The sequence below is a fragment of the Puccinia triticina genome, chromosome 3A, assembly GCF_026914185.1.
Source record: "Puccinia triticina chromosome 3A, complete sequence".
In the NCBI taxonomy this organism is placed as follows: domain Eukaryota; kingdom Fungi; phylum Basidiomycota; class Pucciniomycetes; order Pucciniales; family Pucciniaceae; genus Puccinia; species Puccinia triticina.
In genome coordinates this window covers 2132330-2144962 of record NC_070560.1, presented here as the reverse complement: position 1 = coordinate 2144962, position 12633 = coordinate 2132330, and the positions used below count along the sequence as shown (strand labels likewise).

Sequence of the window (12633 nt, the reverse complement as noted above, 5' to 3'; positions counted from 1 at the left end):
AGGAAAGATCCTGAAAAATATTTCCTAAATTTATGGAAAAGATTTCAAAGCCCGATTCAATCTGGCTTTGGAATATCTTTTTGCACCTGTGGTGTAGATTTTGCTCTGCCACTGCCAAAGGACCTCCAATCTGCTAAAGAGTTTTTTTTGGGTCATCCAAGCTCTTTCTCAAATTTTCACAGCTTCTCAACCCTTCCCATCTGGGTTTCAAAGTCTGCTGGTCTTTATATTTACAACTTCCTAGAGGAAAAGGCAGCTGCACCGCTGCCGGGACCAGGTGCCCAGCTCAACTGTTTACTCTGTGGCATTAGTTCATGTGTCCATGTTTTTGAATTCTGAATTTACAAAGGGCTTTGAGATCTTTTTCATCCAGGTTGATTTGTATTTGGTGCCACAAACTATTCCTTAACCATGAATACAGTCAAGCACTTGAAACCATAAACCCCTTTGTGCACAGAATTTGCTATGTGGTTGGGCAGTTCATGTGGTTTCAAGAGTTAGCTACACACCAAAATTAAATTTTGGTGGACCCAAATGAGTGTGGGGTTTGGAAAGTGAGAGCCCCAAATATAATTTGCTTTATAATTCCATTGGGGTTTAATAACCTTATTACATTAGCCAAGACCTTGTCAACCTGCGGAATAACCAAGCCTGTAAGGGACAGTTTGCGGATCTCCTTGTGCTCGCAGAATTCTTTGCCAATCTCAGGTGTTGCCGACTGAGTAGTGATGATGCTGAAAACTCCAGCAGGAAAGCCAGCTTATTTAGCAAGTTTGGTGAAGGTCAATGCAGTCACTTGGGTTTCTGCAATTGCTTTAACATACACACACATACAAAAAAATAAGCAACCTAAAGTAAGAAAAAAAATAAGCAACCTGAACACACACACCCATATATATGTACAAGTAAGAGAAGAATAGATAAAAGCCCAGCCACAACAAGTGTTGTGCAGGCAAAAGAAAAAACCTACAATTACTGAACAGCCTGCATCCAGAGCAGGCGCGACCTTACAGGTGATCAGAGCCCCTGGGAGGTTCCAAAGACAGAGCAGCGATGATGACGAGATGTCTAAAGGCAGGGGTAGAGCTGGGGACAATGATCCCGTCTGTGCGGAGGGTCTCCGTGGCGAAGAATTCCACAAAGCTGGCCGCATAGTTCACCTCGCTCAGCGCATCCTTCCAGCTCTTCCCGTTCTCCGCCAGGTCTTTGGCGTTCGCCAGAATCAGCCCGTTGAACTTGCGCAGATAACTCTGTCTGACCGCGGCTGTGCTGTGCCGACACCTCAAAAACACCTCCGTGGCTGCTTTGATTGCTATACCTAGATCTGCCAAGTTCATGTTCGGACATGTCCTTATTTGCTCGCAAGTCGCTGGATCTGTGCGGGGAGAAGGATCCTCAGTATGTACATATTTCACCAGATACTGCAAGACCTTCCACACAACATGGATCCAGCTGGAACTGACCTTTCACTGCAAAGGTTTGGGAAGAACTCAAGCCAACCCATTCTCCGTTGACTTATGAGTTATTTTTCAACTGATGATGATTCTTGAGCTATAAATCAGAGCGCAGTGGTCAGCGCGAGATTCTATTTCAAAATATAATTGCCGGTATCATATCAGTCGGAGAACATATGTGCTTACCATGGGGGATAAGACCAAAGAGCAGGCAAAAGGTTGAGTTTAAAAGGCAGCCAAAGAGAATAGGGCCAGGAGAGATTGGGTGGGGTGGATGAAGAAGCAAGGGAGGGAGGAGTTGGACATGGATACAGTACACAGTCCCGGAGGAGCCAAGATTACTGTTTGAGACATATTTTCCATCCCCAGACTATTGCTTATTTGCTGCTTGAAAATTTGGTGAGGTCAGCAAGGGGAGCAAGCCATTTGAATGGCCCAGGGTAAATGGCTAGGTTACATGTCAGTGCCGCACGGGTTGAAGATGCATCAGTGCTGTGGCGGTGGCGTTGTTGCCAAGGATATGTACATAGCCTGCAGGGCCAAGTCAAGGGGAAGCCAATGTGAGCTTGCTGGGGGAACTGGAACGTGTATAAAAAGAGGTGCCCTTGAGTTTGGATAATCCCCAGGGCATCCTCTGCCGCTGTACTTCCAGCGTGTGGTTTGCCCTCGAACCCCTCCGCTGTTGCACTTGCACAGTTTGAGGGGCTGAAGAGTGGGCCCCACAGGGTTCTGCAGCCTTTGCTGCGGGATGGGGGCCTTCAACGCCCTTCCTTTTTGACCTGTGCGCTTGACGCGGGCTGGAGGTTGGCCCAGACGCAACAGCCACTGCTGTTCACAACACCTTTGGTGTTGTTTGGGGGCATTTGAGATTTCATTTTTTTCAAGTCCTTTTGTATGTAGATTAAACCTTGTGATTTTTTTTTTTGTGTTTTATAAAAGGGGGAAACCCTTGATGTTTTTTTTCTATTATGACAAAATGTAATGGGAAACCCTTGAACTTTTTTTTTCAATTGTTGTAAAAATGTGTCTTTAATAAACTTGGATGATGTTCAAAATTGCACATGCAATTGTTTACGTAAGAGCATACACCATGAAAATAAAATATTCAGTTGATGACAAGTGACATCACACCAGCTCCAGCCAGCTACCTACCATCTATCCAATATCTATCCACTATCTACCCTAATCTCCCAGCAATCTCCTCAACTTCCAAAATTTACCAAGGAGGTCCTGTTCAGTTTTTGTTGAGCCCAACTGATCCTCAGTTCTTTCCAGTTGATACTCAGCTTTGGTAGCTCATACTCAGCTTTTTTGCTCAGCTCATACTCAGCTTTTTCACACAGTTTGCTCTAAGAATTGGAATAAACCTTTTTGACCAGTCCTTGCCCAGTTGATGCTCAGCTTTTTACTAGTCCTGGCGCAGCTGATGCTCAGCTTTGTATCAGTCCTTGCTCAGCCTTTTCCTAGTCCTGTCCCAGCTGATGCTCAGCTTTGACCCAGTCCTGGGCCAGCTGGCCAGCTGATGCTCAGCTGAGCCAGGCCAGGGAGAAAGATGGGAATCAGCTTGGACAGAAACAGAGCTGAAAATCAGCTACACTAGTGCCAAAGCTAAGCATCAGCTGAGCCACGGTCAAGGCTGAGCATCAGCTGTACCAGGGCCAAAGATGATCATCAGGTGGCGGGTGCCAAAGCTGAGCATCATCTGGGCCAGGGCAAAAAATGAGCATCAGCTGAGCCAGAGTAAAAGCTGAGCATCAGCTGGGCCAGGACTGGGGATGAGCATCATCTAGTTTTGTCACATTGAGTGCTTTGATCCTGACACCTGTCATGTGAGATCTAGATGTGCTGGTGGAGAGGAGCAGCATTGGAGCAGTGTTGGAGCTGAAAACAAAGCTGCATCATGTCACTTGCCATCAAGTGACTACTTTTTTTTCCTGGTGATACATAAAGCAAATTTTGGCTTGGAACATGTCAACATGCAAAACCTCAAGGTGACATCTCCCAGGCAAAATCACAGTTCATGCTGTTATGTATTTTTCTGATGAAATTTAGATTCTGAAAACTTTTAGAGCCCATTTATGAACAAATTTTTAAAAATTTGTTAAGCTGTGCCTAACATTTGGGTGTTCCTTGGCAATCAGAACAACTATGGTATTCAAAATTGCATAAGATTTTTTTACATAAAATCATAAACTGCAATTTTGGCTGGGAGATGTCACTTTGAGTTTTATGCACGCTGACATCTCCCAGCCAAAATTGGCTTTATGATTTTATGTAAACAGTGACATATGCAACTTTGAATACCATAAACTTCAAGTTGTTCCTAAAGGCCTTAAAATGGGCTCTAGAGTTGTTTTTAAATTCCATTGTGAACCCCTCTATTGGCATATGTCACAAAAGCATAAAGTCTTATTTGCAGGGACTGGAGGACTTCCTGTCAAGTCTGGGAGCCTCCCAGATCTCAATTTACACACCCATACTCTTAATTTTTGGTAGAAGGGAAAATGTTTTCCTAACCCTACAGCTCATGACTTTCATGTGCACTGATTGTTGATTTAGTAGATGTCTTAATTTAGGAGCTATAGGGGCATCTAGAGCTCTCTAAATGCTGACGGAAAGTCTTCCACTGTCAAACGCTGCAAAAAAGGTGCTTATGGCAGCATGTTGTGAAATGATTGGATTTGATGTTTTCAACTAGGGTTCCCAAAGCTTCCCAAAGATTGCAACATGATCTTATGTAAAAATCCCTTCTGGTAGCTTCTGGTCTAGATTCAATCAGAGTTGGTCTTGGGTACATATTGTGTTTTCAAGAATGCTTGGACTGATTGGCAGGAAGATTTGCCAAAATCTTTGCATTTCAATTTTAAGTTACACATTTTTTATCCTCCTTCAAAAGCCATGATCCTGCAACAATCATTGCGGCCACAGCAGTACCACTCCTGTGAGGCTGTGGCTCAATTGTCCAAATGGTCAACAGCTTGGATGGTCAACCGGCAAATCAACCCCCCCCCCGCCATTTCCTGGTTTACTACCCTCAACGGATACCGATTTCCACCTTGCCAATCAATGTCTTGATTTGGGATGGATCCATCACTAACTGTTACATACTGTGACCATCAATTGCGGTGCCACTCCGACTACCCCAACCGTCTATCTAGCCGCCTCTAGCACACCCTGGTTTGGCGGCCACGGATCTGCGGACGGCTTGCCCACCAATAGATCCGGTTCCCTTCACCCGGTGTACGACTCAAAAGTGTTCCTGAGAACCTTTTGCTGAATGGAGAAGGGGATGATGGAGGTGCAAACTCTGCCCTTCTATACTACCAGAAAACAAGACCCACCAAGGTAAGCTTGGCAAGTTTTAATGAAGTGATAGGGTTGGTTGGTTCAAGATGAGCTTGTTGATGACACTGAATAATTTGTTGATATTGTTATTGTAAGGGTTGTTATGTATGTAGGTTGTTAAATGTATGTAAGGTTGTTTATGTAAATGTTGGGTTGACTGTAATTGGTGAGTAATGAACTAAGGAAAAGACCACTGAGGGGGGGAAGAGAGCTCCTTATATAGACAAATGTGCGGGAATTTAGCTACAAGGAGGCCATGTATGAGGGATTTTAGCTGCAGGGAAACTGAATGAGTGACTATGATTGGTCAGAACATGAGGGATTTAATGTGGTACTTCTATGATGTCACCTGCAGCTGTCAGTTGTGAAGATCCACTAATTTAGAATGCATGTACATACTATGCAGTGTAGATGAGTATGTGTAGCTGTCCAGCAGCTAGGTTGTGTATGTAAACGTGAGGTTGTAATAGGAGGTGAGGTGTATATGTAGCTTGGAATGTAACTTCTAGTCCTGTCAAGTCCTGTCCTTGCGCCATAGTCCATGATTCCTGATGAATACTATGTAAATAAAAGAAAACAGAGAATTTTTTTATTTTTGATGTAGTGGAACCTTTCCATCTACCACACCGGAAAAACTGTTTGAGTTCCCCAAGCAGATGAAATCACAGCAAGAGGCTGAAGTAAATCTTGTGATGCTCCTTCCTCCTTCAATATTCAATTCCAAAAGCCACTCAAAAGCAAAACAGGCTGAACAGGACTGCAATGAAACCAACTTGTTTGATTTCCAGGCTCTGTGGAGCGCTGAGGTTGATTGCATGCAGGCTGGTGCCGATCAACGGCTTTGAACTTGATTGAGCTGCAAGTGCGCCAGGCTCAGTTGTTATGTGGCTTTTAGCTGGGCCAAGCAGGCGCGAAGCCTCTGGTTTGCTAACTTCCTCCCTTTTGACGCAATCCACGCCGTTCGGAGGTGATGGTGTGTGCGGACAAGGAACAAAGGGATGATTGAAAGGCAAGAGAGCATCACACATTGCAGTCAAAATTACTTTGGTGGGTTCCCCTGGAGGGGAGGTCATTCGTCTTCATGTCTGCTAGAGTATGAATATGGGCTGTCAGAGGTTTCATGTGGAGGCATGGCGACTGGGTTCATCGGAAACTGGCAGAAATGGGAAAAGCGAGTGCTTGAAGGAAAACCGCACTTGAAAAGTTTATCATCTAGTTTTTTGATGGGTTTGTTAATCTCAATATATTTAAGAAGCTCAAATGACAATTAAATCAACTCCTTATTTCTCTCTTTTTCGTCTTCTGCACCAGGAAAAGAAAATAGTCACTTGATGGCAAGTGACATGATGCAGCTTTGGTTTCTGCTCCAGAGCTACTCCAGCGCTGCTCCAAGTCTGCTCCACCAGCACTTGTAGAGCTTGCAGGACTGCAACAGAGCACTCAATGTGGCACAGTCAGCTGATCCTAATTTTTTCCCAGGAACAGCTGATGCTCATCATAAGCTGAGCAGTAGGCATTGACTGAGCCTGGGCCAAAGCTGAGCATTGGCTGAGCCTGGGCCACAGCTGAGCATTGGATATTCCAAGCCTGAAACAAATCCAAGTGTCAGCTGGACCAAGAATATTCCAAATCTGAGCATCAGCTTAGCCAACAATGGTCCAAAGCTGAGCATCATCTTGGAAAAGGCTTGTGCAGAGCTTAGGATCAGCTGGGACAATACTGTTCCAAAGATTAACACCAGCTGGGCCAAAATATTTCAAAAGCTGAGCATTGGCTGAGCCAATGCTGGTACAAAGCTGAGCATTGGCTGAGCCAAGGCTGTTCCAAAGCTGAGTATCAGATTTTTTGAGACTATTCAAAAGATTAATATCACCTGAGCCAAGGCTGTTCCCCAGCTGAGCATCTGCTGAGCCAAGGCTGGTCCACAGCTGAGAATCAGCTGAGCCAAGGCTGGTCCACAGCTGAGCATCAGCTGAGCCAAGGCTGGTCCACAGCTGAGCATCAGCTGAGCCAAGGCTGGTCCACAGCTGAGCATTGTCTTAGCCAAGGTTGGTCCACAGCTGAGCATCAGCTGAGCCAAGGCTGGTCCACAGATGAGCATAAGCTGTTACAGGAGTGGTCAGACTCAGAATCTGAGCATTGGCTGGGCTGAGATTTATCCAAAGCTGAAAATCAGCTGAGCCAATACTGGTCCAAAGCTGAGCATTGGCTGGGCCAATGATAGTCCTAATCTGAGTCTAAGCTGAGCCATGACTGGAATAAAGCTGAAAATAAGCTGGGCCAGGACTGGTTCTGATCTGGGAAATAAAGCTGAGCATGAGCTGGGCACCAAAGCTGAGCATAAGCTGGGAGCTAAAGCTGAGTATCAGCTGACCAGAAATAGGGATCAGTGGTGCCCAGCAAAAACTGAGTATCTCCTGTGGAAATTCTTAAACTGGTTAGATGGTGGGTAGATGGTGGGTGGATGATGGGTAGATGGTGGGTAGATGGTGGGTGGATGATGGGTAGATGGTGGGTAGATGGTGGGTAGCCCGCTGGAGCTGGCATGATGTCACTTGTCATCAAGTGACTATTTTTTTTTCCTGGTGCTGAATCCAGGGTTCTTGTTCATTGATATTGTGATGCGGATCCTAACATCTGCATACATTGTATCCAAGCCCTCGGGCAGTCCTGAGTAAATCTCTCCAATCTTGATTCTAAAATCCTGAAAAACTTGATATTTTGGTAGGGATTTAAGGTTCACAGGCTTTTGTTAGATGGCATGGTGCTACTAGTACAGTAGTTAAAATAAAGACAACTATGCAATGCTGATGTTGCACCGACTTGTATTGAGATAAAAACAGAGGGCTAATTTTTTGTGAGATGACTGCACGCGTCATGATTTGAAATACAAGTGGATATGGTTAAGATGAAAATGCTTTTGATGAGATCAGAAGTTAGGGAGATTAAGGGTCAGTTGTTTGGAAAACAAAGGCCACTGTGCTTGAGTACTTACCAAGTTATTGACAAACATTCCACAAGGTTTTAGTGAACGGCCTCGGTGCTGAGCAAGAGTCCAGACGGGTCATAGAGACACTCTTATATTTCGTGCAGAAAGAGACCCGGTTCCAAGCGGACAAGTTCAATCATGAAGTGTTGGCGGCGGCGCTCATAAAACGTCGGATCCTTCACAACGCATCGGGTTTCTTGGAAAGTTTGAAGCCATCTACGGAACAACTGTGGAGATACCTCAACCTCCAGTAAGCATCAGATTTTGGCCAATCACAGTTCTTGTTGTGCCATGCGGACCACGGCAACCTTGATTTTTGGGGCGTACATGCGATAAGACATAGAATTGGAGGTACTGGTTGGTGGAGGTTGTTGTTATTGATTGGCGGAATACGTGTCAATGGATATTGGTGGGATTGATGATGGGCGCTGGCTCCTGATTGCACAGCTGCCTTCAGCCGGTCATCCAATCACAGCAATCCCCCCGGGGCTGTGTATGGCAGAAACCCAAAGATTAAACGGGTGCTGTGCCCCGAAGTCCATAACCTTACCATCCAAAAATTCTTGGAAAGCCCAAGCATTATTAGAAACACAACACATAATTATGTTGGCTGTTGTGCCTATTTGGTCCTATTTTTCAGGGGTTGTCAAAGGGTTTTACATCCACAGCATACGTTCTCTCACATCAGACACATACATATTGTGTTTTTACTAATGCTTGGACTTTCCAAGCATTTTTGGATAGTAAGGTTATGGACTTCAGGCCCAGAATTGGCACACAGCTGGCCACAGCACCCGGTTTAATCCCCAGGTTTCTGCCATACACAGCTCCGGGGGGATCAGTCTGATGACCGGCTGAAGGCAGCTGTGCGGTCAGGAGCCGGCACTGTAAGAGCTGGGAGCTCTTCACTGGGCTAGGGCACTGGCACACAGAGATACAACAGTCTCAAGGTTTCTGATGCCAATGTAGGGGTCTTTATTTCATCTAGCTCAGGAGAGATGGTCAGTTGGTCGGGGATCTCTGCTGAGCTAGGAGGGCAGAGGCGACAGTACTATATGGGGTCGAAGTTGGTTCTTGTGACAGTCTTGTGAAATGTGCGGCGCCCAAGGTGCAGGGGTTTTACAGGCACCCATCATCCATCCCACCAAGATCAATCAACACCGCCTCCGCTAATCAATTCCAACAAACTCCACCAACCAGCACCCCTGACTCTATGGTTTATCATAAATACGCCCCGGAAATCAAGGCCGTTGTGGTCCGCATGGCACATCAAGGACTCTCATTGGCCAAAATCCGGCGCTTACTGGAGGTCAAGGTTTCTCTGCAATTGTTCCGTAGGTGGCTTCAGCTTTTCCAAGAAACCCAATGCGTTGTGAAGGATCCGACGTTGTATGAGCGCCGCGGCCGACCAGCAATCCTGACTCCTGTCGAGTGCGACTTCATGATTGAACTTGTCCGGTTGGAACCCGGTCTCTTTCTGCACGAACTACAAGAACGTCTGTATGACTCGTCCGGACTCTTGCTCAGTATTGAGGCCGTTCACCGTAACCTCGTGGAGCGCTTGATGATAAGTTTGAAGAAACCCAAGACCAAGAACGTTCACAAATCACTCACCTCTAAATACTCCTACATCAAAAGGATGGAATTTTTCCCAGCTGACTTTCTTGTGTTTACCGGTAAGTTAGCCCTATTGCTTTTCTCTTATTCACCAAAACTGACTGTCTTCTTCTGGGAAACTCCTCTAGATGAGAGCTCCTTTTGTGACAGTGATCTCCTTTGATCCTTTGCTAGGTCCTCCATTGGGACCCCCTCGGAGCAACACATTATCAATCAGAACCCCAAGCGGGTCAGTCTGCTACCAGCAATATCAATTGATGGGCTTTTGGCCATCACAATGACCTCACAGACGTACACTGGTTTCAAATTTGAACATTTCCTCGAGTTTGACTTGGTAAGCTACAAAAATCAACCCTTAAGACTTTAATACCGCTGATACTAATAGGCTTCCTAACAGCTTCCCAGAATGAACAGATATCCCAATTTCAACTCCGTGCTTGTCTTCAATAACGCCGCAATCCATCGAGGTGATTGTGTTGAAGAGCTGTGCAATGCGGCAGGTGTACGAATTCTCTACCTTCTGCCCTACTGTCCCAAGCTGAACCCGATTGAACTCGGCTTTGCAGCAATCAAACAAAAAATGCGTTCATCTCAAGAACTGAATTTTTCCCCGGACCCTGAAGGCACAATTCGTCGCATTGCTGCCAAGGTTTTGACAGCAGAGATGGCTTTCAATGCTTTCAAGCATTGTGGCTATTGCGTTCCAAACACTGACCCTTAATCCCCTAAACTTCTGATCTCATTGAAATCATTTTTTATCTTAACCAAAGCATTTTATTATCTTCACCATATCCACTTTGTGCATTCATCTCACAAAACAATTAGCCCTCTGGTTTTACGGCACAACATTGGCATTATTGTCCATAGCATAACTGTCCTTATTTTTAGTTCTGTAGCACCATGTCATCTGACAAATGCTTGTGAACCTTTTAGCCATACTTAAATCTCAAGTTTGTCAGGATTTCAGACTCAAGATCAGATTTGGAGAGATGAGAGACAATGAGAGGTTGAGGGGCAAAAGAACCTAACCCGAGTCCTGAGGTGTATGACGAGTGTAACGTTCATGGCAGTACTTGACTGAGCTTGATTGGGTCAACATTCACCCCCCGCCGCGCCCAAGACTGCCAGGAACTCCCAGCAGAAAGGAAGCATCTAAAGACCAAAGATGGCCATAGACTCCGTTGGTACGTTCAACCTTCCCTCAGTCGATTGCGCATTTAATTTCTGCTGACCCCCAGGCAGGCATATGGCCTCCAGGCACCGAGCTAATCACGGATTGACTGCATTGTCTCCTCCAACCGTTTTCGAGCTTAACAAAGCCTGCAAGCACCGCAGGTCGTGTAGGTGCAAGCAGGGCTTATGACCAAAAGGAACATGTTTGCGTGAGGCTATCTTGGAAATAGGCTTGCAGTTTCTCCGCTTCCAATTCACAACTCCCCACAATATGTCATTATTTTCTTACTTAATCCCAGCTGAGCACTGGGATCTTGGCTATCTTTCTGTCCGCTCAGTTTCTCTGAATCTGTTTTTGTATATTTTCTATCTTTTTTTGAAGTTGCCAACTCCTTCAAGCCGGGTCGGCCCTTTACCGTTTTTCCTTTTTGCACCTAGGGTTTTGGTAGGAAGTCGAGGTAACTGACCACTGCCAACCATTGGAAAAACCCAAAATCCAAAAATTGGAAAGCTTATTGGGCATGATGGAGATGGAATATAGGTATTCTGAGCAGACAGGATCAACAAGAATATGCTCAATCTCACATGGTCAGGAGGAATCATGAACTTGGTTGATACTGGGAGCGCTGTGGAGGAATAACATCCTTCACCACCAAAATTGGTGAATGCTCTCACGCCAACATGTGCCAATAGTTCATAAGCCCCCTCCACGCAGGAGAGATCACAGTGCTACACATCTCTCCCCGGCTAAAAGCTGCTTGCGCCGCAGCGTGGACGGGGGCTTAGTTAAGTTCAAACTGTTTTAGATCTCTCAAGATGGTGAAATTTACCGTTGACCAAGTCCGAGGACTCATGAACAAGCAGGCCAAGTAAGCTTTGGCCTCTGCGTTCAACTTGTGACCCAATATAGCCGGCATGCTGACTTGGTATTCTTCCTATATTTTAGTGTCTGGAACATGTCTGGTTTGTCCGCTTAATCGGCAAATCACCCTCACCAAAACGCTTGACACTCACACCTAACCAGCTTTTTTATTTAGTCATTGCTCACGTCAACCACATAAGATCGACATTGACCGACTCGCTTCTGTCCAAGGCCGGAGGAGGAAGTGCATAGGGCAAGCTGGTTGTACTGTAGACACCTTTCCAAGAGGAAGTCCTCCCGGCAGATTATGTCTTCCAGTATTGGGCAGAAAAAAAACATGAAGATGGTTAAGACTGATTGATTTTTCTATTCTGGGTGTGGGGTTGTGGGCTAATAAAATTCAAGGAGAAGCAAACAAGAAATGAAAACTTTCATCTGGTTAATAATGAAGATGCAATGCATCTGAGTAATACAAGCTACAAAACAGACAAACACAAGATGTTGAGGAGACGTTTGGGCTAAAATGAGATTAGAAATTTGTGGAAGGTAGTGTTCATAAGATGTACACGGCAGTTGCAGTGCGCCGCCAAAGCGCCAAAAGTTGGCCGTTGTGGTGGACAGATGGGTACACGTGTGGGGATCAAGATTCTTTGCGCATTGTGTGCGCTGGCAGCCATCATTGGGTCCCACGACTCAATCAAATATGATTAGGTAATCTGATTGGGTCCCGCGACTCAATCAAATATGATTAGGTAATCTGATTGAGTCCCGCGACTCAATCAAAGTTATGGCAAAGCTTTCAGCCCTCAAGGCCTCCTCAAGTTCAACGGCGCAGCATGGCGCATCCTCAAGGCGTTTCAGGTCTCCCTTTATCCTCTTTTCTCTTGTTTCTGTGTTGGTGGTTTTGTTCTCCTGTCAGCTTTCTTTTCTTTTTCATCATGTTTGTTATTTTCTTTTCTTATACGCGCGCTTTGGACAGGTTTGGATGAGGAGGGTTGGTCTTGGTTTTTCTTCTGTTTTGTTTTGTTTCTGTCTCTTGTCTTGTTTTGTTTTAGCGCGCGCGTGCGCGCTAGGTTGTGATGAGCTGTCTGTTAGATGTCACAAAATCCAGGGTTTGAGTTCAGTTCAAACTCCGGCTTTGGAGCGGCATGGACCTACTCTGAACCAGAAATTCAGTCTTCCATCAAAATCAA

The 12633-nt window shown here is 45.5% G+C and overlaps 1 protein-coding gene across 1 annotated transcript; it reads right to left on the bottom strand.

Moving 5' to 3' along the window:
• Window positions 1-1007: 1007 nt before the first annotated feature.
• On the bottom strand, window positions 1008-1337 carry PtA15_3A247 (uncharacterized protein; the record flags this gene model as incomplete). Its single annotated transcript, XM_053167196.1, has 1 exon — window positions 1008-1337. The coding sequence occupies one exon, from the start codon at window positions 1335-1337 to the stop codon at window positions 1008-1010; it is 330 nt and encodes a 109-aa protein (XP_053018437.1).
• Window positions 1338-12633: the final 11296 nt, after the last annotated feature.